Source organism: Lissotriton vulgaris, chromosome 3_1 (genome assembly GCF_964263255.1).
Source record: "Lissotriton vulgaris chromosome 3_1, aLisVul1.2, whole genome shotgun sequence".
Classification (NCBI taxonomy): Eukaryota; Metazoa; Chordata; class Amphibia; order Caudata; family Salamandridae; genus Lissotriton; species Lissotriton vulgaris.
Window position 1 is genome coordinate 327,893,031 of NC_141689.1, and position 27,441 is coordinate 327,920,471.

General features: G+C 47.6%; 1 protein-coding gene across 1 annotated transcript in view; it reads left to right on the forward strand.

Moving 5' to 3' along the window:
• The window catches only part of IL7R (interleukin 7 receptor), a 369,475-nt gene that overhangs the window by 107,339 nt on the left and 234,695 nt on the right, over positions 1-27,441 (forward strand). The window contains exon 4 of the mRNA XM_086960526.1: positions 25,277-25,425. Coding sequence (XP_086816652.1) covers positions 25,277-25,425 — 149 coding nt within the window. The remainder of the gene's footprint in view (positions 1-25,276; positions 25,426-27,441) is intronic.

The following is a 27,441-nucleotide window of genomic DNA, read 5'->3' on the forward strand; positions in this document are numbered from 1 at the left end:
GCAGCCACCATTTTGGAAATGTACTACGCAGTCCATGCAATTCATCTTCAAAGGCCCAACCCATAGCAGGGCAGTATGGTGTGCAGGGAGGGAGATTGGGGTAGGCAGGTGTTAGTAGAGCCCCCCGGGCTCACAGGATTACCAGGTTGACATCTGATGGGGTCTTCCAGCGGGAGCACTGAAGGAGTGCGACTCCCTGGCCATGCCTCCGCTCAGTCTGCACCATTCATGGCCTGTTCTTCTGGCATGCAGATTTCTCACCTTATATTCCAGTGCTCCCGCCTGTGCCTGCATATTTCTGTTCTGTCCTTGCTAGTGTGCACTTTCCTTGTCTTGATTTCAGCGTTCATATTCCTGTGTGCCTAATATTAGGCCAGTTCTGTTCCTGTTCTTTAATTCTGGCCCTGCTTTTACCTGAGTTCTGAATTCAATGTTTATTGTTCTGTTCTCTTTACTCTACTTTAGTGTCATTGTTGAAACCTTGAACATTGCTACCAAGAGTGCCAGTGAGACTCTGAAGCTTATTTCTTCTGGCTCAGAAACGTATCCAGTGCTCTTCATCCATCAGAGCAGCTGGGTGTCTACAAGACTTTGTGAGATTGATTGTTCCTTGCCTTATTTTAAGATATTTTTACTCAAAGAGAGATCACTTTCCACGGGGTGTACAATCCATAATTTATTGTAGTTGGTCTTTCAATTTCCTGGTTATACATTCTTGTTGTTTGAATTTGCATTGTATTCCCAGTTTCTCTTTTGCAAGCTTTCCAGTTCTTGTCTAGTTTCCTAAAAGAGTCCATTCCAACCTACCTCCACTTCTATTCTGGTCTCCTCTCTGCTTTCAAGTACTCTTTTGTGTATACTAAGCCCCTCCTCCTGAACCACCTTGTCCTTGTTCAGACAAAAACTCTCACAAGGGTCCCTGAGATGTCCAAGGGGAAGAGCGCAGAGCCAAGGATGTGGGCTATATTTGGTTGCAGGGGTAATCTTTGTCTGTTTTTTTGTTTTTTAGGTCAGGTGAATGCCATTTGCCTATTCTTTTGTATTCGTAATTGTCCACAGTGGAGGCGAACATCTCGGCCTACATGCACACACCTGTAATCCAGTCATTAGGTTACACATGGCAACTTTACAGTTTCAATTACAGTCATTACAGTTCCACCCCTTGGTGCAATGGGGTGGAGACTCTTAATCTTATTACTGGGCAGATACTTCCACCTGAAAATGGTGATTACATCCAAATGGAGATTTCTGCCATGGGACAGGTGGAAAATCGACATACGAGGAGATCTCTGTACATAGATTTCCTTAAGTGAATAAGGTCCATTCACATCTCTTGGTGACATTAACATGTGTTAGTGACATTGACCTCTACAAGTGACATTGATCTCTATTCGAAACATGGACATCTATTACAGGCACCTGTTAGTCATTGCCTCTGCATGCAGCTGGCTGCATTGCTAATGCTGGGTGCAGTTTCAGTGTTGTTATAGTATAGTGCAGTGCACCAGGCTCCCAGTTTACTCAGAAAAATGATTACACAGACGTAACTTTGAACTCGCCAGCACCATATAACCTCAAGAATGCTGTGTGAATCTGTGCATGTGTGTCTCTAACACTCTCTCGAAGAAAATGTTGCAACCAGAACACTCCATGTTTGTTATACATGATGCTCAATCATCATAAACCCCTCCCGAATCAATGTTAAACTGTGCTGAACTAAGCTGTTTTGTCAGTAGGAGAGTACTCTGTGTGCCTTTTCCGCACACATTACCTCTACGTCCCTCGTCCTCGACCCAGTCATCACACATGAGGTATTGCACACGACAGGAAACAAAACAGGAAACGCTTTTAGACTCCACCCACCCTCCTGTCAGGTGCTATAACACACCTCACCACCAGAAGCATATCCTGTTTTGTTTCCTGTCGGATGGAATTCTGATGGGTGACGCTTGGGTGAGTGCCGGGCACTTACCTGCTACGCCTGTCCTCTGGTTTCCTCCTTTGCTGGGCATTGGGGGTGCTCGTGGACCTCTGTGGGATTTTGGAAGCCGGGCTGCTGGGCTTCCTGTGCTTTCCTGGATTGCAGGGGACCTGGGTTGCGGGGCTTCTCGGGTCCCCGGGGATTTCTTCTTGTCTTTGGACTCCCTGGCTTCCTGTGCTGGTCGGGCGCGTGTGTGCGTCCTGGGGCCGTCTCTGCTTTCTACCTGATGCCTGAGGGTTCCGGTTCCTTCTTCTGCCCTGTGCTTTTAAGATTTGTTTCGCTGCCTGGCACGCCGCGGCTCCTCGCGCCCGGCCGTTCCTGCATCCGGCTGGTCTGCCTATGCTGGGCGCGCTCGCCTCCTGGGACTCGGAGCTCGTCTTTGTGGATGTCCGGTTTTGCCTCTGTTGTGCGGCGGCCATTTCTCCTTGACTGCGGGGGCTGGAGGCTCTGGGATGTGTCGGACTATGGCTGGGAGGCCGGTTCCGGCTTCTGCTCCTCATTTGCCTGTGCAAGCACCTGGGTGGGCTCCGGGATGCTTGTCTTCCGTCTTGGTTGCAGGGAGGGGGTGACGTCATCGTTTCCTTTGGAGTCGGTGCCTTCTGGAGGTTTTCATTCGACGGCCGCTGCTTCGGCCCCTCCTTCCCCCTCCTTCTTCCTCGTCAGTTCTTCGCTGTGGCTCAGCTGATGGGTGAGTGATTCTTCATTTATTTGGCGGGAATCTGATGTTCTTTGATTCCTTTGTGCTACTTGTGGTGCAGCTGTGTGTCCCAAGTCGGCTCTGTTTGCTGGTTTGCTCTGGCTCGTGGTTGCTGCTTTGCTATGGGGAAACACCACAGGAAGAGAAAGCATGTCTCTCCTGTTCGGTCTTCCTCTTCCTCCACGGATAGTGGGGATTCTGCTCCTGCTGCTAGGAGTGCCAGTTTGGATGACACTAAGCGTCTGAAGCGCCTGATTTTGGAGATGCTGTCTGATCTCGAGGCTTCCAGGAAAGGTACTGGGAGTCGCTCTGAGGCTGCTGCTGCCCTGTATTCGGATTTTCTTCCTCTGTTTCTCGGATGAGTCTACATTGGGTGCAGTGGATCTTAAGGGACAGTACATTTCCAAGGACCTGATGCCTGATCTTCTTTGTCATGTTCGGGAGAATATGGTCTTCCCTGAGGACTCTGTGCCCTGCACCTCCCAGGATGCTGTTCTGCCGCAGTTTCGGAAGCCTGTGGCTACTTCCATGCCCATCCACCCCTTTGTCATGGATGTCCTCCTTAAGGAATGGAAGGACCCGGACCATATTTCTATGCCCAGATTTATGTCGAAGCTCTATCCTTTGCAGGATATGGAGGTTGCCCTTCCTGATTCGGTGTAGGTGGACTCTATTGTTGCTTCTCTGGTGGGTCGGTCTTCCATGGCGGATGATAATATTCTGAAGGATGGCGTAAATAAAAAGATGGACTCTGCTCTGAAGAAGTCCTATGCTGGCTCTCACCTGGCCCTTCGGTCGGGAGTGTATGGTGCATATGTTGCGCAGTCTTTGCTGGCTGACTTCAAGACTTTGTTTTCTGCAATGCAGGATGGGGGCAGTTGTCCATAGTTGCTGGAGTCTATGGAACGTCAAACGGAGTTCCTTTCGGACATAGCCTTTGACTCGGTCAGGGCTTCGGCTATGTCTTGTGGTTCCTCTGTTGCTGCCCGTCGGAACTTGCTGCTCTGGGGTTGGAAGATGGATGCTGCTCAACAATCTATGGCCTTAATATTGCCGTTTTCTGGTACTCATCTTTTTGGGGACGCCCTGGAGGACAAGCTCCATAAGGTCTTCAAGGAGAGGAAGCATTCGTTATCATTCTGTCATACTCCTTCTCATAAGGGGTCCTCCTTCTCGAATGCCAGGTCCTTTCGCCAGCCTTCCAGATTTCAGCAGTCCTCGTTTAAAGGCCAGCGTGGTGCTCCTAGATCCTTTCCTAGGAGATTCCAGAAGAAGCCTCCGCCGGATGGTGGGTCTGGCGCTCCTCATTCCTGACTACGCCGTTCCGGTGCCCGGTGTCGTTGGTGGTCAGCCCACGGTTGGTGGGAGACTGCGGCTGTTCCTCCATGCTTGGCTGCTGACGACCTCCGACCAGTGGGTGCTGGATGTTCTTTCCAGGAGTTACCGGATAGAGTTCCTGTCTCCTCCGCCTCCCTTGGGTGTTGTGGTGACCACTTTGCCTTCGGACCCGTCTCGCCATCTAGCGTTGCTGGAGGGTGTTCAGGTGCTGTTCAACAAGCGGGCGATTGTCCCGGTCCCCCCCCGGAACGTGGGCTGGGGACTTATTCCATTGTCTTTGTGGCTCCAAAGATCACGGGGGGTTTCCGTGTTGTCATCAATCTTCGGACCCTGAACTTATTTGTGCAGAAGATCCCATTCAAGATGGACACTTTGCAGAAGGTGATTCCCCTGATCCAGGAGGGTTGGATGTTCACCTCGCTCGATCTCCAGGATGCCTACCTACATGTTCCGATGGCGTTGGTGGATCAGCAGTTCCTGCGCTTCTGCCTGGAGGGTCATCACTGGCAGTTCTGCGTCCTTCCCTTTGGTCTCCAGTCCGCCTCCAGGGTGTTCACCAAGGTGGCTTCTCCCTTGGTGGCTCGTCTCCATCTCCTGGGGTTGTCCGTGTTTCCATACCTGGACGATTGGCTGCTGCAGGCCCCGTCTCCGGAGGTCATGTCTCGCCACCTTTCCTTGTCCATGCGTACGCTCGAAGATCATGGTTTCCTTATCAATCTGCCGAAGAGTCACCTGGACCCTGCAACTCGGAGGACCTTCATTGGGGCGGTGTTTGACTCTGTTCAAGGCAAGGTCTTTCTCCCGGAATCCCGGATTCTGCGTCTTCAGTCTTTGCTGAGAAAGTTGCTTTCCTGGGTTTCGGCTCCTCTCCTGCAGTGGCTGGTGGTTCAGGGTCACATGTCTGCCACTGTGTTCACGGTGCCCTGGGCCAGGGTTCATCTTCGGCCTCTGTTGTGGCATGTTCAGAGTTGGGTGCCATTTCGTGTCCAGGACTTCTTGATTCCTGTGCCTGTGACTCCAGAGTTGGTGTCTGCTCTCCAGTGGTGGCTGGATTCTTCGAGTCTGTCGAAGGGCATGTGGTTCCATCCTCCTTCCTCCTTGGTGTTGACAACGGATGCCAGCGCTTCCGGATGGGGTGTGACTCTGGGCCCTTGGGTGGTGCAGGCATGTTGGCTTCCTTCGGAGTCGCGCCGTTCTTCGAATTGGAGGGAGCTGTCTGCAGTGGAGAGGGCTCTTCATCTTTTAATGGATCGTCTTCTGGGGTGCAATGTATTGGTGAGGTCGGACAACACTGTGACCGTGGCCTACATCAACCACCAGGGCAGTACCCGCTGCCTTTCCCTGAACTTGGTGGTGTGTGCAATTGCGAGTTGGACCGTGTGTCATCAGGTGGCCCTCTCTGCTCTACACATTCTGGGTGTGGACAACGTGGTTGCAGATTCCTTAAGTCGGAGGTTCCCGTCCTCTCTCTACCTGTGTCTGGCCCCTCGGATTTTCCGGTTGCTCTGCCGAAGGTTCGGGACTCCGGTGCTGACCTGTTTGCCTCCCGGACCGATGCCCTGCTTCCCCTGTTCTGCTCCAAGACTCCGGAGTCGGGGTCTTGGGGAGTGGATGCCTTGTCTGTCCTTTGGCCTCCTTGGTTCCTCTATGCGTTTCCCCCCTTTCCTCTGATCCCTGCTTTCTTGCTGAAGGTTCAGTGGGTGGGGGCCCCGGTGGTGGCTGTTCTCCCTTATTGGCTTCGCCGCTCCTGGTTTCCTCTGCTGCTGAGTCTGGCGGTGGGCCCTCCGTGGATTCTGCCCCGCTACCCGTCTCCTCTGGGTTCCCCGTCTTCCTCCCTGTTGGTTCCTCTCACCTTGGCAGTCTAGAGGTTGAACGCCTGTCTCTTGGAGTCCGGGGTTTGCCCGACCACCTCATCACTGTGATGCAGGCTTCTCGTCGGAAGTCCACTCTTTCCTCCTATTCCAAGCACTGGGTTTCCTTTTCTTCTTGGTGTGCTGCCCTGGGCCTGTCCCCTGCCTCCTGTGATGTTTCTTCTGTTCTTCAGTTTTTTTTGGATGGCTTTCAAAAACACTATGCTTTGTCCACTTTGAAGGGTCAGTGGGCTGCTATCCGGGCATTCGGGATCCGGCTTCTCTTCTGCCTTCGGACGGGTTGTTGGTTTCCCGTCTGTTTCGGAGTTTCTCACTTTCTGCTCCTTCTGTCCGCTCCCCGGTTCCTCCTTGGGATCTTTCTATGGTTTTGGGTGCCTTGCAGTCCCCTCCTTTTGAAATTTTGGAGTCTGTGGACTTGAAATCCCTGTCTTTGAAGGTGGCCTTTTTGGTGGCTGTTACATCTGCTCGGAGGTTGGGCGAGCTGACGGCGTTGCGTTGCTCTCCCCCCTTTTTGAGGTTTCTGGACGACGTGGTGGTCCTTTCTTTGGACCCAGGACTTTTGCCAAAAATTCGTTCTCGTTTCCATTCCTCCCAAGACTTGATTCTTCCTTCTCTCTGTCCTTCTCCTTCCTCGCCTTCTGACGTCTTGCTCCATTCTTTGGATGTGCGGCGTGCCTTGTCTGTCTATGTGGCACGTTCTGTTGGGTTTCGGTCTTCTGACTCCCTCTTTGTGACCTTTGGTTTGGCTGGTAGAGGTAAGGCTGCCTCCCGTCTTACTTTGGGTCGCTGGATCAAGGCTGTGATCTCTTTGGCTTACCAGGGCTCTGGTTTGCCTTGTCCATCTGGGGTTCAGGTGAGATCTACTAGGGGTGTGTCTGGTTCTTGGGCCGCTTTCCATGGAGTTCCCCTTGAGGAGATTTGTAGGGCGGGGACCTGATCGTCCGAGTCCACTTTTGTGGGACATTATCACTTGAATTGTGCTCTGTCTGGCCGCCCTAGTTTTGGTTCTGGAGTGTTGCTAGCTGTGGGGGTCCCTCCCATGTCTGATTTGTTTGTTTCTGTTTATTATTAAACTCTGTTTAATAATAACTCTGATTGAGGAAGACAGCATAAGATTGCTTTGCCGAATTTTAGGCGTTTTTAAACTACCCGATTTGTATATTTCATTTTGTATGATTTTGCATTTCCCCTGTTTTTAAAATTCTTGACCACATACCTGCACGATACTATAGCTGCTCTGAAGCTAAAACGCACCGCTATTTTGTGGGTTACACTTTACTCCAGTTACACTCTGAAGCCAGGCGGCGGCCATCTGACTACAGGCGAGGCACGCCGGAAGGCGATCCGGACGCTCTAGGCGTCACAAGGGCTCCGCCCGCGCATTTAAAAGAGGCCATGGCGACGCGCAGCGGTCACGCGCAGCGGGATCGCCGGGTCAACGCCGGAGTTACGCCAGAGTTCAGCCCGTCTGCGCCCGTCCGCGCTGGGGACGGGCTGCAGGGCGGGCTGAGTAAGGGGAATCTAGAGCTTTCCTCCAAGGTAACTCACTCATATACCATCCAAGATTTGCTTGCTATGAAACCTAGCTCGCTTTCCTGCCATCATAGACATACCCCGGAAGCTCTTCGGGAAGGATATTAATGTGGTACATGCAGGTTTAACTTATCCACTATCCCCGAATTTATTAACAATGTTCTGTCTCTTCGCCAACTGCTTAATGAGGCCACTGCTGAGAAAGGCTATTTGATCAACGCCCGTTCCATCATCAAAAATAACATCTGCTTTCACAAATTCGTGACAGCTAGGAATCCAGCATGGGTTTTTATTACGGAGACTTGGGCCACAGACACATCGGGACATGACCTCCTCCTAGCCATCCCAGAGAACTATGCCCTACAGCGATTAGACAGAGTTAAGCGTAGAGGTGGCGGCCTAGCTATCCTTCACCGGTCTCATCTCACTTGTAGAACTAATGCTTTGTCAAAACTATCAGACCCCTTTGAGGCCCTTCATTTCTGTATTTCATCATCACCATCCTCGTCATTCTCAGGGATTCTGATGTATAGGCCCCCTGGGCTGAGATCACAGTTCAGCAGTGACCTGTTTAGATTATTAGAACCTTATGCAGGCAAACCGCATTTCACCATACTAGGGGACCTTAACTTTCATCTAGAGGACATCACATCTAAAGATACTATATCCTTGATTGATCCTCTAGATGCTTGCGGTTTCACACAGCTGGTCAGGGAACCCACACATAGAGCAGGCCATACGCTGGACGCAATTTTTTCTAATGACTCCCGGATCATGACAGGCCCACCGGAACAGCTAGTTTGGACTGACCACTTAGCAGTACCTATCATACTTACCACCTCTAGTATAGAGTTTCCCATGAAGGAGTATTCTTCAAGAGAATGTAAGCGAAATTACAAAAATATCTCTAATGACTCCCTGGCCCCGTTTTTCGGAACCCTTTCCCTGACTTCAGACCCAGAGAAGGCAGCCTCGGAACTAGCCAACTGCATTTCTGGGGCTGTGGATATTTTAGCTCCTGCCACCCCTAGGTATGCTGCGAGGCGTAAACCCTCTGCCCTGTGGTTTGGGGAGCAACTTAGGCTGATGAGACAAGGATGTAGAAGACAGGAAAGACAGTGGAGGAGGACATGGGACACTAAGGATAGAGAGCTGTACAAAAGTTCCCTAAAGATATATAAGGCCTCAGTTATCAAAACCAAACAAGACCACTTCTCCAACATTACTACATCCTTGACATCATCTAGGGAACTTTTCAAAATCGTAGATTCCCTCTGCTCATTACAGACACCTGATCCTATAATAGGCTCTCAGGAGCTCTGTGACAACATCTCAAGCTTCTTTCACACGAAAATTGTAGACATTTCCATGCAATTGGAAATACAGAGGAAGCGTCTGGGAACACATATAGCCACGGATTTGTCAATTTTAGAAACATGATCAAAGGATCCTGACAAGACCCTTACCAAATTCCCTCCTGTCACTCTGGAAAATCTTAACCTCCTGCTGAATAGGACGAAGTCCTCCTCTCCCTTGGATCCATGTCCTCTTAAAACTCTGAAGGAATGCAGGGACACTTTCCTTCCCTACATCTTGGAGGTTATGAATAGTGCTTTAGAGCACGGTGTATTTCCCTCGGCTTGGAAGAGGGCCATCGTCAGGCCGTTACTGAAGAAACCCTCTTTGGATCCTGCAGTGCTAAAAAACTTTAGACCTATTTCTCTACTACCTGCCCCAGCCAAAATGCTTGAGATGCACCTGAACCATCATCTGTCTGCCTTCCTGGACTCCTCTGGATTCCTTGATCAGACTCAACATGGTTTCAGAAAACTACACAGCACAGAGTCTGCACTCACTGTTGTGACCAACAACATCAGGAAGAATGTAGACAAAGGACAGACCACGATGTTGGTCTTATTGGATCAGACTGCTGCATTCGACACCCTTTCTACCTCAGTCTTAACATCTCGACTGAGGGAGTTGGGGGTGGAGGGGCCCGCCCTTAACCTTCTATCCTCCTTTCTAGAGCTTAGGGAGCAGAGGGTCCAAATGGGCAAATACCTCTCCCCTGTAAAGTCCTTGCAATGTGGGGTGCCACAAGGGTCGGCTCTAAGTCTGACCCTATTCAACATCTATGTGGCCCCACTTGCTAGACTAGTAAGATCTCAGGGGATGGAGGTAGTGTCGTATGCAGATGACACTCAGATCATGGTGTCCCTGTCACGGTCTGTCAGCACCACAGCGTTCAGCTTCAGGAGTTGCATGCAATCGGTTGCCGATTGGATGATGCTCAATTCCTTGAAGCTGAATGGCGACAAGACCGAGGTGCTGATATTCGGAAAGGACAGGGAAGCCTGGTCGAGTGAATGGTGGCCGACATCACTGGGAACCTGTCCGACCCCTTCACAGTCGGCAAGAAACCTGGGGGTCATCTTTGACATTGAGCTGGCCATGAACCTACAGATCAATAGAACTGTAGCTACCTGCTGGGGAGTTCTAAAAATCCTTCACAAAATAGCTCACTACTTATCCCCGCAGGCAAGAAAACAAACAGTGGTAGCATTGGTTGGATCTCGCTTAGATTATTGTAATGCGCTATACACTGAGATTAACAAGGGATTGGTACATCGCCTGCAAGTAACACAGAATGCAGCAGCGAGATTTGTTCTGGACCTTCCTTGCTCCGCCTCCGCCACATTAGCCAGGAAGAATCTTCATTAGCTACCCATTGACCATCGCATCTCTTTTAAAATTACTTGCCTAGTCCATAAGGCAGTTACAGCAGGACCGGCCGACGGACTGGGATCTCTGCTTTCTAACTATGTACCCAGCAGATGTCTCAGATCTTCTCAACAGAACCTCCTTGTTATCCCCCGCACTAAAAAGACAAGATGGGGAGGTAGAGCCTTTGCATCAGTGGCCCCTCAACTATGGAATGCTCTCCCCTGCGAGCTCAAGGCCCTTTCATCCTTGCCCCTGTTTAAGAGAGCTCTCAAGACCTGGTATTTTGGGAAAGCCTATTATTAAGCATTGCATGGTTATTCAATATATTATGTTAGGCGCCTTGATGCCCATTGGGCTGAGTTTTGCGCGTTATAAATGTATTTTCATTTCATTTTCATTCATTTCATTTCATTTCATTCATTTCACTCCTTGGTGTCTGGTCTGTTTTTGTTTGTGGTGTGCCAAAGGCCTTTGTGGGGTTGCTTTGGTAAGCCTCATGTGTGATGACTGGGTCGAGGACGAGGGACGTAGAGGTAATGCTTTGATTACTGGGGGTAATCCCCTTTACTCTTAGTCCTACTCGCCCTCGACCCAGTCATACATCCCGCCCGCCCTCCCTTTCCAGGCCTTTGGTGCTTGGTACATCAGGTTATGCTTCTGGTGGTGAGGTGTGTTATAGTACCTGACAGGAGGGTGGGTGGAGTCTAAAAGTGTTTCCTGTTTTGTTTCCTGTCGTGTGGAATACCTCATGTGTGATGACTGGGTCGAGGACGAGTAGGACTAAGAGTAATGGGGATTACCCCCAGTAATCAAAGCATCATTGGGTGATGATACAATAGTTCCACTCCTCAAAACAATGCATCTATTGGTAGTGAGTTATAAGTATCATGAAGTAGCAAATTTTGTTGCAATTGGGAAGCATTTAAAACAGACACAGAAGCAAAGGAAGGATAGATAGTCCTGCGGATGCATAGCAGTTTTGGCCCATTCCCAAGCCTACCACTTATGGTAAAACTAAGAAGGCATCGAAATCCATAGGTTTTGCGTGGGAACGCCCATGCACCACCCATGGAACACCTCCCTGGGGCAGAGTAATGCAACGTAAAGCATCAATTTACTCTGCGTTGCATTACTATGGATTTATCAAACCACTCAGGGCCATGCAAGGGGGCCTTGAGTGGCTTGATAAATTGCATAATAGGGGTTGCACTGCTTTGCACTTTGTATGGTGCAAAAACTACAGAACGCTTTGATAAATGTGGCCTTGAGTGTTCAATTATGGTCAGTATGAAAGAACTGAATCTAGATTTTAAATTGCTGATGTTAAAGTCTCACTGTAATCAGGGTAGGCCCGGGCAGCCAAAAGAAATTGACCACAATCGCAGAATGTTACATTTCGCAATACACTGCTTGGTTAGAATCATGGAGCTAAATGATGCCTAACATTTGCGGTAATAAAAGTAGTACATTAACATTTCAATGGAAATAGTATACTCTGGAAGCACAGAATAATAAAAAAAAACTAGGAATTCATTTTTGATTGGTTTTTTTATCCATGCGTTGGCTGTGGATGTTTTTATTAATGTTCGCTGAGAAACATGACATGGCACAGACCTAGACTGCCTTTTACAGTCACCCTGGGCTTCTTTTATATTCATTTTATTTTTTGCAGTACTTGAGAAGCACTCCAATGCTCAGAGACTGGTGAAAGGTGCATCTGTTTTTTTTTGTTTTACTTGCTTCTAGCATCACGTGCTGAGAAAGGGAATAATGCTAGTGTGTAAATGTAAAAATTAAAATTGTGCCAATGAAAATCCCCCATTCCCTCTGGACTAACTTGCTCCCCAAGCCCGCAACGTTGCAGGGAATCAAGGTGATGGGATTTAACAAACTGGAAGTAAGTGAAATTTGGGCATCTTGGTGGCTTCAGGGGATGCCATAGGATTGCGCCATGGTTGATGCACTGCTAGGGGATATGAGAACTTGTTCAGTGTCAAGATGACAAGTGTTACAAGAATCCACCAGTGGTGAATCCAAGGTGGGTAAAGGTTGGGAGGGGGAGGACAGCATGAGTGGGGCTTACTACCGGTACTCATGGACATCATGGAGGTCACTGAGATATCCAGTCAGTCTACACAAGGAAGACGTGAAGGAGATTGGGGATGTGTAGCTCCCTGAAGAGAAAAAAAAACACTTTTAAATTGAATATGAGAGGTTGTGGGGTGACTGGTTCGAATTTTCATGGAGAAAAGCCCATTAACAATGGAATGATGAGTAAGTTGTAACTTGATGCAGTCCAGATTTTCAGAAGAAGGAATATGAGACGAGATATATTGTTATAGCTGCACGAAAGACACTTGGGCACTTGCTAACGCTGTGGATCCAATGGATCGCTTTATTAATCAGAGAAGCCTCGACTTCTCTTACTTTTGGAGAAAGTTTTGGGACCCCAGTCATGAATATCGTTCTGGTGGAAGAATGGAAATTTGGATTCAGGTACGACAGGGGGTGCATAGGAATAAGTGGCTCAAATGTGGGGTCAAGTATTGGAGAAACAAAGAGGGATTCTGAGGTAGGAAACACGAGTATACTGATTTGGATACAAACCTCCTTGACCCTCTTGATCCCCTCCCATTGAAGCACTTCTGATGGTAAAAACATTGAGTGGAATCATGATTCGGGTCTGGCTTGCAGCGCGGGATGTGAGAGGTTTATTAATTTGTGCCACAGAATTATTCAGATTACCCAAGGGTGTAAAAGTAGAAGTAGCTAGGTCACATGGCCTAGTCACTGACACTTTAGACTGTGATTCAAGGTGAGGGTCAGGCGCCTGTTTGCAACTGACCTTGAGGACCCAAGTCCCACTCCATTGGAAGTGGTCATATGATTTAACATTTGACAGAGTGTGGAGCTCTTCTATGTGGGACTTGACCTCTACCCTCAGTGATTTGAGAACAGCCCAGAGATCCGTGATCTGGGCACCATAGTTCTCTACCTATGATGCCCAGATGAAGGATCTGCTGGGTTGAGGTAGCAAGTATTTCAATATTTTGTGGGGGCACTTCATTGGCTGCAAGTACGGAGACTCGATCAGCAAATATAACCACAGGTTCTAAGGGAACTAGAATAGATTCAGGTGTAGGAGAGCTGCACAGGGGAGTACTATCTTCAACGTTCTTCCTCAGTTGATTCTCAAGATTTTCATTTGAAATCAGTGCTGTAGGTACCAAAGTTGTAAGTCTGGTGATTTTTTTCTTATACATAGGGACAACTTGATTCTTTTCTGGACTGCCCCATTGGAGCAAGAATTCTCCGGCTGTAAGAGTTGTTCCACCTCCTCGATGAGATTGTCTAGATCATGTAGTGTGGCAATGTGACAACAGTCAATGGATTGTTTGGCTCCCCGGGGAGTTTGCTAGTTCTCTTTCTTTTCCGCATAGTTAAAAAAAAAACATTAGCCTGTCAAGCACATGTAAATTAAAACAATAACCCTTTAACAAGCTTTTAGCAAAAATGAAATCTGAAATATAAATGGCTAGGATCCCGAGGAGGGGCACAGTTGCCACAGGCAGGGTGTTACCAATGAGGACCGCCGAACAGTGAAGCAGGGTTTTTCCAAAGGTGTTAGAGACTGGCTTGCATTATCGATTGCTAGATTTGTTCCTGGAGTTGAAGGTCTGCATAACTCTTAAGGAGAGTCAATGGCATGCGAGTGGTGTACTCATACATGGGTATGGGCACTAGTCCCCAGCGGCTGGTCTTCGCAGCAGCTTAACCCCCAAAGTCTTGCACTCAAAATCCTGGATAAATGCAGTAGTAGCCCTCCTTTGGCACCAATCAGAGGCTAATGGCGCACTCTCCACAAAAAGTCAGTGCTGCCAGAGTTATTTACCCCATGCGGACGATGCTGAAGCCTAAGTGTGATATGGAACACCATAAAGCTTTAACAAAGCCACTCAAGCCACCCAACCCTGGATAGTGCACCAACGGAACAACAGCACTGGTTGCACTCACCTCTTCTCCTGGTCATGGACCAGCCACCTCCACCTGCATTGAGATGCAATGGACGATTGACAATACTTGTGATCAGAACTATGTGGCACTACACTCACAGCCGACGACTACCCTACCGCCCTAGCGTACACCTGTGACCACAATCGGACCACGCACGGTGGCTGCAGACAGCCCAGCAGCAACGAAACTGGCTGCACCAGTACACATCCAAAACATCAACCTCAAGCAGGGCAGACCAAATCGGCCACAAGCTAGTGGTGCAAGGCAAGTTGAGGACAGGTGATGTCAAGGGGCATTTAACAAATTTAAAACAGCCTTGTGGGGTTAGGAAGACAAGCTTTCTCTAGCAATATCCTGGACTGCAGCTTCCCAGCCTTTTCACACAACTTTCCCCCCAGCACTTTTCATGTCTCTTCCAGTGTCCAACGCATGGGGTCGGCACGGGTACAGCATCGATGGGGGGTCAATCTCAATTGCAAACATGGTGTCACTTTCCTTAAGTCCAGATTTAAATAGCACTTACCTGGCCGAGAGGCATTGGGGCACTTTACTTGAGCTTCTGATAATATTACAGAGTCATATTATTTTTGTTTAGGTTCATGTAGATTAAGTGATTTGCTAGAATCACAGGATTTTGCAGCCCATTGTCATTCTACCTCTGACATTAATCTGCTGGCCTGACTTCATGTGTGTGGGGTCAGGGTCAGTATATGGTTAGTAAGGCTGTAACAACAGAATTTCACGTTGTGCACTAGGGGTGGAGTCCGAAGTAGACCAAACAAGCATTTACAATGCAATAGGTCACACATTTGCGAGAGTTAGAGCTATTAGTGTTGTAAATTACAATGTTTTTCATCTAGGTGTTTTTCTTTGTAGTGTAGTGGATATATGTGGTTTGAAGTTGAAATATGTAGGTTGAATTGAATTGTTATTATAAATATGTTTGAGACGTAACTGGGGCACCCAAATACGACACCATCACCCTATGCAAGGAAGTGACAAAACGGTTACTGTTAGAATGATCTACACCCAATTTTGAGGGTACTATGGCACCTTGGAGAGAAAAGGCAAGGACACCATATTATAAAGACAATCAGGCTGCCTTCAATATTAATTATGTGTAATAAATATTCAATTATTTATTTTATTCATATGAAAAATTTTCGGAATTACTAATGTATGAAACAATACACATATCTCTTACTTATAACCATCTTACCTTGATTTTATTATGCTTTATGTTCTACAAGTCATGCTGTGTGCACAGGAAAATATTCTGCCTCCATTGAACCACTCAAATGCATTATGATTTTAGGCAACTGTGTGCAACCATAGAAGACTTGCATGCATGACAAATCAACTGATTTATTACCCACTAGTGCATTTTTTAAACTCACAACTCTTGCCTGAACATAGCACCATCCCAGATACAGGGAAGAACCCTGCAGTGCAAGTTCAATTTTGTCACGGACAGCGACAGGTGCGAGCATACATCTAATAGAAGAACAAATTCAACATACACTCTCTCTAGTACTGTCCCCAAATCCTGCACTTGTCCTGATGCACTGACTTGTACTGCTCACTACACACACTACTCTGCTGGTTTATCAAACTCACATGTTACAAGCAAAGGACGATCATAGAGAAAGCAAGTGACCCAAAATACCACATCATGACTCAACACAAACTGCTCGTGAACAGCTCCTTCTACAAAGAGTACCAGCATGTCTGCTATAGCATAGTCAGGGTGGCCTGCATTTCATCCTATGAACATTCGATTTGCGAGTCAAACTTTATCCATGTGATTTCAGGGCACAGACTATCTGCTATTTGTCGTCTGGTAAAACTCAGAGACACAATTACATTTTACATTATTACAGCACAGCAGTTTATTTAGCGCCAATACTGCACATGCCTTACCTTGTTATACTAGATGTTCGGCTCCGGGTTTGGCACTGGGATAGCAGCTGCAGTGGACATGCTGTAGACCGGATGAGGAGATGGGAGTGCTTTAATGTTGTTATTCGACTCCCCACAGAGGACATACAGCTGATGTAGATTTAACAATGCCTTTATATGTTTCACAGAATCGCTATATCAAGAGAGCGCCGAGCGTCTAACAATGACCTGCTCCGGTCGCTTCTGCCCGCTCTTCTCGTTCGCGCGCTTTCCCTCAGGTCGCTCACGCATGCGCCAGTGTTCCGCTCTTGCTCCGGCGCACCACGTCATCACGCTGGCGTGTCGGAGACTAGAGCGCGACACTACATATCTCCTCCTTTTCCAACAATATAAACAATAACTTTAGACCCACTTTCAACAGTCATTCATTTCATAGTCTTTGAATCGAGAGGGCCGGTTAACTGCCCTCCCAGCACGGTTGCGTCTTACCGGGATGAACTCTTCTCTGGTACCTTCACGTGCAGGACTCCTCGTTCTCCTCAGTGTTCCAGCTTCCTTCTCGGCAGCTGGGGTTATGTTTTCTGCTGCTCCTTTTTCCGCACGTACTTCCTCGTTCTCCTCATTATCTACATGAACTGGCCCTTCATTCTGACTCTCACTTCTCACAGTCATCTCTTCTGCTCTGCTGGCTTGCCTCTGATCCTCTGTCTCATCCTCCTTGCTGGCAGGCCACAGCATGATCCGGTTGACTTTCGCCATGCGGTCTTGGGACCACACTCTACCATCACTGAGTGAAGCCGCTCTTCCATACACTTCTTTAACCTGCAGGGGTTTGCTGTACTTGCTTTCACCTTTCCTTTGGAGTGTAGCAAGTTTAACTCTAACCCATTCCCCTCTTTCCAGATCAGTGTCTTTAGTATTGTGCCTCCTGTTGTAATGTTCGGTGTACACCTTTTGGTCCCTTTCCAGGTTGTGCTGTACCACCGCACATGACCACTTGCTCGTCACTGCCTTCTCTCTCCAGACAACATTGTCTCTTGTAAAGGGGAGTCTGCCTCTCAGAATTTGGAAGGGGCTGTAGCCTAGCGCTGTTGGGGTGATTCTGTAGGCCCATAGCATGCTCTGAACTTCTGTTTCCCAATCTTTTCCTTGCATTATTGCGGCCTGTATGGACCCCATCAGCACACGGTTGAAGCGTTCCACTTGTCCGTTGCATGCAGGATGGTACACTGCTGTGTGTTTGGACTTTATCCCGTTTCTCTCCATGTACTTGGTCCTTTTCTCCGAGGTAAATTGAGGCCCATTGTCACTTAAAATCGTCCTCGGTATTCCTTCACGTAAAAACACTGAGGTGAGAAATCTCAACACCGTGTCCGGGTCCATGACTTCTTGCACGTCTACTTCCGGCCATTTGGAGTATTTGTCTACGACCAGGCACAGGTATTTGGCTGTTCCTCTGTAGTCGAGCACGGGACCTAATATGTCCACAGCTATGTCTTCCCATGGATTGTGGGGTTGCTCAAATGCACCTAACGCAGGCCTCAACGGTCTCAGGATTTTATCCGCTCCCTGGCACTGGACACATTCTCTCACTTGTCTTTCTATCTGATTGTCCATTCCCGGCCACCAGTACGTTTGTTTTACCTGTATCTTCGTTTTTAAAATGCCGAGGTGCCCTTCATGAAGTTGTTTCAACAGCAGAGGGATTAATGTCGCTGGAGGGACTACCTTATCTCCCCGGTACATGAAGATACCTGAATCACTCATCGATAGCTCCTCCCGCACTTCGTAGAATTTCCTCAAGCCTTCTTTAAGATGTCTTTTTTCTGGCCACCCAGAGATCAGGTATTGTTTGACTTCTTTCGTGTCACAGTCTCTTTCATAGGCCTGGGCCCAATCTTGTCCGCTGATTGTCCTCTCCGAGTCAGCCATTTCAGCCACCATTTCATTTATGCCAGGTGGGACGCTGGCGCCTCTTCCATGGCTGAGGCCCTGCTCAAATAGTCTGCAACTTTATTCTGTGTCCCTGGCAAGTACTCCACATCGTAGGTGTAGTCTAGCAACTTGAGTGTCATTTTTGCAATGCGCGGCGTTGCTGTATTGTGTCCGCTGGAAGTTAGCACCTTGACCAGTGGTTTATGGTCCGTCTGCAGTTTGAAACGGGTGCCCCATAGGAACTGTCTGAATTTACCCATGGCCCATGTGACTGCCAGCATCTCCTTTTCAATGACACTAAATTTCTGTTCAGTGGGAGACAATACCCCGGATGCGAAACTGAGTGTTTCCACTGTGCCTTCTTTTCTTTCCTGTGCCAGCACTGCTCCCAGGCCCTTTTCACTGGCGTCAGTAGTTAAGATGGTGCGACCCGCCGGATCATATCCATGCAGGGGTATTTTCAGATCCTCGAATTCACTCTGTGCTTCCTTGTCCCACTGAAATGTTGACTTATCTCTGATCAGTTGTCTGAGTCTATGAGTCTTGGTGGCGAAATGTCTTACAAATTTGCTATAATACTCCGCCATTCCCAGGAATGACCTCACTTCTTCCTTGTTGACTGGGGCTCTGGCATCACAAATGGCTTTTACGTTTTGTCTTTTGGGAGTGATTCCTTGACTCCTTATCTCATGTCCAAGATAGGTGACAGCCGACATGCCCAGCTTACACTTACTCCACTCGGCGGTGTGGCCCTTCTCCTGTAGCACTGTCAATACCTTGGTCAGTTTCTTATCATGGTCTTCTTGGTTTGTTCCCATTATCAGGATGTCGTCCTTAAAGTACTGAACGCCTTATAGGTCCTTGAACAGGCGGTGCATTAGCTTCTGGAACACTGCGGCTGCGGATGCCAACCCAAACGGCATACGGCGGAACTGATAACACCCAAAGGGTGTGATGAAAGAGGTTAGCTTTCTGCTCGCTGGGTGCAAGTCAATTTGATGGTACGCAGAGGTGAGGTAAATGGTGGAAAACCAGGTCACCCCCCTCGTTTTTGCCAACGTTTCCTCAATCCTTGGTAAGGGAAACTTTTCCACTATCAGGCATTTATTGAGTTCGCGCAGGTCCACACATAAGCGCACCTTGCCATTGGGTTTCCTGGCCACGACTAAGGGGGCCAGCCATTCCGAACTGTCAATTGGTTTTATTATACCCTGCTCCTCCAATCTTTGGAGTTCTTGCTGGACCGCATCCTTAATGGCAATGGGAATGTTCCTGACCTTGTGGGACACCGGGCGAGCATCCTCTCTGAGAAGTATTTTGTGCACAAATTTGTCCGATTTTCCCACTGTGCCTCCGAACACCTTGGGGAAGGCTTGCTTCAGCTTCTCTAGCTCTGGCCAATGGCTATCTTCCGTCAGAAGAATTTGTTCCTTGCCTTCTGGGTCTAATTTTATCCCTAGGTCACCCTGGTCTCCCCAGCCTAGCACTGAGGGCCCTCGCTCCGCCACATATAGCTTGCATATCGCTGATCTTTCTCTGAATTCGAATTTCAGGGCGCGGAACCCTACCATAGGGATTGCGTTGCTGGTGTACGAAATCGGTCGTATGTCTGGTGGGTTTAACTGCGGACCCAGGGTGGGCACAAAGTCTTCCTCCCATACAGATCTTTGTACAATGGAGTATGGTGACCCAGAGTCAATTGCTATGTGAATTTTCACTCCTCCTATCAGCATGTCTGTTCGCGGTTTGTCCGAGCGTTTGCCCGTTACCTCCAGCACCTGTTCCTCGACACATAAGACCATGTTGTCTTCTTCCTGGTCATCCTCGGTCTGGTCCTCTGACTGGGGCTGCTCAATGCATTTCACCATGGACTTCTTCCCTTTCTTGCGGCACACTTTCTCATAATGGCCAACCAGGCCACAGAACGAGCATCTGGCGCGAAATGCTGGGCACCGTTTGTCCTGTGCTGAGTGTGCTGTACTCCCGCACCTGTAGCACGAGAACCTGCTGTCCGCGGACTGCTTCCCTGGTGTAGCCTGTTTCCTTGTCCACCTGGGCTCGTGTCTCCCTTCTCCAGTGGTTCTCCTTTGCCTGTTGGAAGATTGGGCCTTGTCTATTTTGTTGACCATTTGTCTTTGAGGATTCTCCTTTTTGGCTGCTTCTGCGCAGCGTTGTGAAAGTTCAGCTTTCTTTACCATTGCGATCACGTCTTTTAGCGGTGCTTCGCCCTGCGCCCACAACTTGTCCTGGACTGACTTGTTTGTGGTGTGCATGACTATTTGGTCCTTGATGTACTCGTCCTGCAGTTGCCCGTATTTACATGTGATGGCTAGTCGTCTCAATGCTGCCACATAATCGTCTATGGATTCTCCTTCTTCTTGCTTCCTTTGTTGGAAGTTGTACCGGTCAATAGATACACATACCGCTGGGAGATAGTGATTATCTTGATCTTCTAGGGCGTGTTTCAAGACGTCGTCGTCTGCAGATTGTCTCGCTGCTGGCACGATGTTTGCAAATACTTGTACTCCTTCCGGGCCCAGGTTATGCAGTAATAACCGTTTCGTCCTAGCACTGGGAAATGGTTCACCATTTTCATCCTTCAAGGCCTCCACATAGTTCTTGAAATATTCCCTCCAGTCCTCCCACTTCATCAGGGGCTCTCCTGGTCTGGGTAGGAAGGGGATGGGTGCTGTGAGAGATGTCATTTGGTTGCTCATTCTGGGCACTGTTCCAGGTTCTCCGTCTCGGTTCCCTGGGCTGCCTGGTGTGCTGAGGTTCCCTTCTCGGTCTGTGTCGCCTCCCTGACTTTTGGGGCTGCCGGGTGCACCGGTGTTTCCACCTCGTGATTTGCTGGGGAGGCGTTCTTTTCCGTCCCCCGTATCACTATCCCTTTTCTCTGCCAGGGTCTCAGCTGCATGCTCCCCTTCGCGTTTATGCTAGCCTTGAGCTGTGCTAATTAGGCTTGGGGCCACGTGTCTGTAGGTTACTGAGGTCATGCGCTGCTACTACGCTCTGTCGTGAATAGCGCCGTTGCACTAGGCGTGCTCACTGTGTAGTGCCCCCTTTTTCGATTTCGGACCTGCTTGACTCCTGGTGTCGCTTTGCTGCAGGTCCGATCTCTGTGTTGCTGTGGTGGAGTTGGTGGGGTGATCCCAGTCCTTGTCGCCACTGTAATGTTGTTATTCGACTCCCCCACAGAGGACATACAGCTGATGTAGATTTAACAATGCCTTTATTCGTTCCACAGAATCGCTATATCAAGAGAGCGCCGAGCGTCTAACAATGACCTGCTTCGGTCGCTTCTGCCCGCTCTTCTTGTTCGCGCGCTTTCCCTCAGGTCGCTCACGCATGCGCCAGTGTTCTGCTCTTGCTCCGGCGCACCACGTCATCACGCTGGCGCGTCGGAGACTAGAGCGCGACACTACAAGTGCCTGGTGGAAAGACCCACGTGGCCTGCATGGAGCATGGTCGGACCACCGGAGAAAGATTTTATGCTTTGTGCGATAGGCTGCACTCTGTTCGGAGAAGGGGGAGGGTGGGGCCGTGAGCACATAGTCAACACAGGGAAGTATGGGGGTTGAATATGAAAGCAACATGAGGTTGGGTGGGGGATGCTTATGAAAGCAACACGGAGAGGGTCGGAGGGACATTAAAGGAACATGAAGAATGTGGGAGGAGGGGAGGCAATAGGGGCAAGCCAACATGGTACTGGCAGAGGCATTGCTCAGTCAACAGCCGGGAGGAAGCATTGGCGATGAAGGGAAAGCCTGTGTTGGTGCTCGGAGGTTGGAGTGAGGGCTCATAACGCAAAGTGGAAGGGGGAGCAAAAACAAGGGCAGTGTCCAGCAAGTGCTGTGTGCGGCGCCGGCATTGTGAAACTAAAAGCACGCATGGCGCACAGAATAAACAAAAGGCAACTGTAAATTTCACACAAAAACACACAGTGGTGCCAAGATGAGAACACATACGGGTCCCCTGAGTGCCATAAATCCATTCAAATTTGTAGTTCGCTTTCTAAAGAGCAGGAGGCGACGCCAGCACATTCAGGGCAGCCTCTAATGCCCACAGGACACTCATTTGCTGCTGCGGGGCATGCCAACAGCAGCAGCATCCCAAGCCGCTTGGTGCTTCCTCTCTCCTGAAGGGCGTCTGAAAAGTGGCAGTGTCCATGCAGATGGGCACGGGCAATCAAGAAGGCGGGGGTAAGAGAGTGATTCTAGGGGAGAGATGATCCCATTCACAAGCCAAACAGCAGGCGGCACACGAGGCGAGAGGCCGTTTCTCACGCCATGACAGTAGCACAGATATTGCAGGAATATTCCTGCAAGGATGTATGACGTTACATCGCAAATTTTTTCAACGCACACCATTACAACGCAATTTTTACAATGCAGGATCCTTTACAACGGAAGCCTTTACAACGCATGACATTACATAGCAGATGCTATTACAACGCATGCCATTACAACGTAAGTCTAGGTAAGTATATTATTTTTTTAGCAAATGTAATTAATAAATATTGACTTAATTTTATTTATTAAATACATTTTTATTAATATATTTAAATATTTTTTTAAAATAGTGTAGGTGTATAAAAATAATATTTAAAATCCAGTTAATGTAAAACCCAAACCCAGCCCTGAACCCTAAAAATACCCCTGTACCCCATAACCCAAACCCAGCCCTGAACCCTATAAATACCCCTGTACCCCCTGAACCCTAAAAATACCCCTGTACCCCATAAACCAAACCCAGCCCTGAACCCTAAAAATACCCCTGTACCTCATAACCCAAACCCAGCCCTTAACCCTAAAAATACCCCTGTACCCCATAACCCCAACCTAGCCCTGAACCCTAAAAATACCCCTGTACCCCATAACCCAAACCCAGCCCTGAACCCTAAAAATACCCCTGTACCCCATAACCCAAACCTACCCCTGAACCCTAAAAATACCCCTGTACCCCATAACCCAAACCCAGCCCTGATCCCTAAAAATACCCCTGTACCCCATCACCCAAACCTAGCCCGGAACCCTAAAAATACCGCTGTACCCCATAACCCAAACCTAGCCCTGAACCCTAAAAATACCCCTGTACCCCATAACCCAAACCCAGCCCTGAACCCTAAAAATACCCCTGTGCCCCATAACCCAAACCTAGCCCTGAACCCTAAAAATACCCCTGTACCCCATAACCCAAACCCAGCCCTGAACCTTAAAAATACCCCTGTACCCCATAACCCAAACCCAGCCCTGAACCCTAAAAATGCCCCTGTACCCCATAACCCAAACCTAGACCTGAACCCTAAAAATACCCCTGTACCCCATAACCCAAAACTAAATATATACAATTACTTAAATTTATTTATTTAATTTATTTTTAATATTAAGGGCTAGATGTTGGTAAATAGGTTTTACCGATTCTTAAATACCGAATTTTACCGATTCGGTATTTAAGAATCGGTAAAACCTATGTAGGTAAAAAATGCCGATTCGGTAAGATTCGGTATTTACCGATTCGGTAAATACCGAATCGGTATTTGCTATTGAATCCTATGGGCCTTGAAGCCCATAGGATTCAATAGCAAATACCGATTCGGTAATTTTAACGATTCGGTAATATTACCGAATCGGTAAAATTACCGATTCTGTATGTTTTCAAGGGCCCTACATCTCCATAGCCCAATACTGGTCGGAAACGGCCGAAAATCGGTATTTTCGGCCGTTTCCGAACGGTATTGGGCTACCTACATCTGGCCCTGAATGTTTAAATAAAATGACATACTTACCAATACTTACGTTGTAATGGCATGCGTTGTAATAGCATCTGCTATGTAATGTCATGCGTTGTAAAGGATCCTGCGTTGTAATGGTGTGCGTTGAAAAAAAATGCGTTGTAAAAGTTGCGTTGAAATAGTTGCATACCTTTCTGCAAGATTCATGATAATGTCAAGACTAGGTCCACGTTAGACCCGCTTACCCACCCTTGCAAGCAGACCGCAAACATCTGGATTCAGAGGGCTCTGCGAGAACGTCAAGAGAGGATCCGGAGACAGAGATGGCAACAAAAAAAACAAGGAAGTAGTCCCTACACGAATAGATAAGGCCAAGCAGCGGAACCTAACTGTATTTGGTCGGCAGGGGCGGCTCCAGGCTCATGGCGGCCCTGGGCAGGGAGCGTAGGTAGGGGGCCCTGGAAGAGGGGTTTGGGCAGGGCAGAGGCCCCCGGAGCTCAGGAAGGTGGTTAGGGAAAAAAAGAAGCCAATCAGGAACCAGGAGGAATGAAGGTGCGGAGGTCAGTAAAGAGGGGGGGGGTCAGGTTGTTTGGAAGTGGAACAGAGCCGGAGGCCACCAAATCCCTGCCAGGGGCCGCCACGCAAATATGTATCCATCCTCAGTGGATTATTATAGTAAGGATATATATTGGCGTGGTGGACCCTGGGGTTTGGTGGCCCTGTGCAGGTGCACAGCTTGCACATGCCTAAGGCCGCCTCTGTGGTCGTTGCTGCTTCCGGCCAAAGGGAATCAAAACGGAAGTGCAGTATTTGACCGCAAGTCAACCATAAGCCCCCTAACAATTTAAAAGCCGCAGTTCACAAATGGCAAACGGCGGGAGAAACTACCAGCAAGAGGTGGACTTTCACCCAAGTATACAGATTACGTAATGTCTCGTAGAGGCAGCGCATACGCGCTACCTATGCGAGACCTAAAAACGAGCCTACCACCTGGCCTCAGCCAGATGCCCATCTGCCAATGTCCGATTGCACACCATGCCAATCCGAGACAGACTGTAATGCAGAATTTGATGACAAATTGGGACCACTTGGCTTACCCGGTCTCGCCACTAACCAGCCTGCTATCTACTATACAGATTCTAGAAAATCTTCAGCTCTGCATTTGCTCCAGTATCAATATTGCTATGAATTGATATTATTTCTGGAATGCTTATGTGGTTGTACGTAAAAATACCCAGCACAAAATTATTGTTCTTCAGAAATATGTCCTCTCCCAAAATATTGTAATAGCAATATACCTAGATAAGTAAAATCTACTGTTCTTAAATCCACATCTACATACCTTTAAGGTATGTAGTCAAAGTGCATGTATTGGAGTTAAGTATACTAAATCAGTACTTACATTTATATGTAACTTCACAATGTTTTTGTAGTCGATATTCTGTTTACAATATTTCTGTAGCACAGCATTTATAGCTCAATATTCTAGTACTATACAGATACACATATATTCACTGTTAACCTACTAAATGTTTTTTTCTGTTTTGCAGTAAAACCTGACACGCCTCATAATTTAACAATAACATACCACAAAGATGCAAAGGAGTACAATATCAGCTATGTGGCACAATCTGGATACCTAAAAGACAAGTTAATCCATCAAATTACAATACGCAAAAATAATGGAACATGGGAAGAAGTAAGTGGGGATTTTTTGTGATTCCTTTATGTCAACTTTTTACAAAGCATTTCTTCTGCCATTGGAAATTGGTGTCTGGGCAGTTAGCAACTAATATTCAGCTGCTTTATAAAGTTTTAATCTCATGCTAAATTGCAGATATTCTTCTAAAATGTTAATGTTAAATTAATAATACAGTAACTGGAAGAATCACTATGTCCACATACCCACACTGACTAGGAAATGCTCCTTCTAGATAAAAGTATACATAGATGGTAGTGCTTCTCGTACACCAGAGTAGTTTAACAGATACTCCTACAAAAGTCTTCCTCCATGCCATGTTCACTAACGTGATGACTGGCTTCCTTTTCTGAAACATGGTAAGATCAGCCTGAGGCACGACCAAGCCACATGTCTAACTACTGATCTTGCCCAAAATAATTATCTTCACTTAAAGACATCAATGGAGAAAATCTGAGAGTGAAAACAATGTTTCCTTTAAGAATAGTAATTGTTAGACCTGGCTTATCTTGGCGTGATTACCCCTGACTTTTTGCCTATATCTCCTTTGCTTTCAGTTGCTTTGGGTAATTTGCCACTGCTGATCAGTGTCAAAGTACAAGAGTTCCCTGTGTAAAGTGTAATGACAATTGGTTGGCCATCATTTGGTATGTTTTCCTTACTAGTAAAGTCCCTAGTGATGTGCACTGTGTGTGCCACGGCTAGTAATGCAAAGGTGCACAGAGAAGGGAACTCAGGCCTGCAGTGTAGGGCCTTCGGGCAGTTTGCTATGTTAGCATGTTGTCCTGACAAGTGCAACCACTTATCAGGCCTTACTTTCCCTTTTGCGTACACAGTGGGCACCCCTGTGGTAGGTCCCGGGTAACCCCTGGGCAGGATGCAATGTTAGTAAAAGGCAGGACATATACTGAAGTGTGTGCTATGTCCTGACAGTGAAAAACACTCCATTTGGTTTTTTACTGGTGAAAGGCCATTCTGCACATAGGACAGAATATGGAGGCTGGGTATTGTGTTAGTAAGCCTAGTTTCCCATAGATTTAAAATGGAGATGTGAAGTTTAGTATGTATGAACTCACAGTGGCATGACACATCTTTCTATGCAAGTGGTTATGTCACTGTGTGCTCAGAAACCACTCTTTTGGAAAGTGTCTGACTTTTGTGGTTTAAGCATTTCTGTGTGTCTCTGCTGAATGTGGATATAGTGTCTGGATCTGTGAGGTGAGAGGAGCTGGAAGAGGTCTTGAACCAGGGAGGGGTTGAGATGACACCAGGCTGCCCTGCACCTGGAGAGTAGGGGGTGTAGTGTAGTTCCTATATTCCCAATAGACTCTGCGCATTGGAAAAATATATCCTATAGATTTGACGTAGGACTTATGTCTACTAGGTCTCTATCGAATATACTAGACTTAATTGTGAGTGCCAGCTAGCTCAGAGGTCACTAGAAACTTTCTCGAATGAACAAGAAGGGATTAGTTTCTGACAACTGCATAAACATGACAACTTTGTTTTCCCAAGATAAAACGTATCTTCAGAGTCGTGGAAACAATAGATAGATATTTCACTCAGTCAATCCTGCATGCTTCGTTTCACCAGAGGTGCAGAGAAATAGAGAGACAGGCGTTTTCAATAAAAAGTATTTATTGATCTGTCTTCTTTCTCATGCAGAAGAAATGAACTGCTACAATCGTAATACTGGCTGTAAAGTATAATGCATACAGCAAGAAGAATATTATAAAATAATACTGTAAAAGCATGGCATGGTTTCTAAGCCATAAAAATACATACATAAATAACAAAAGGTTCAAAAGTACTCAATTGGTGCTTCTAAAATACGCCTACCCCGATGTACCTAACCTAAGTCTAGTACGAGGGAAGGAGTAAGTGAGGTGTAGCCTAAATCTAGTATTTTTTTGGCCAAGAATCTATCCAAGATTTCTCTTAGGGTCTAATCAGCTCCGTACCTTGGTTTAGAATGAAGGAGGTCTGGTATCTCTCTTTCTCAGGACTCGATTTCCC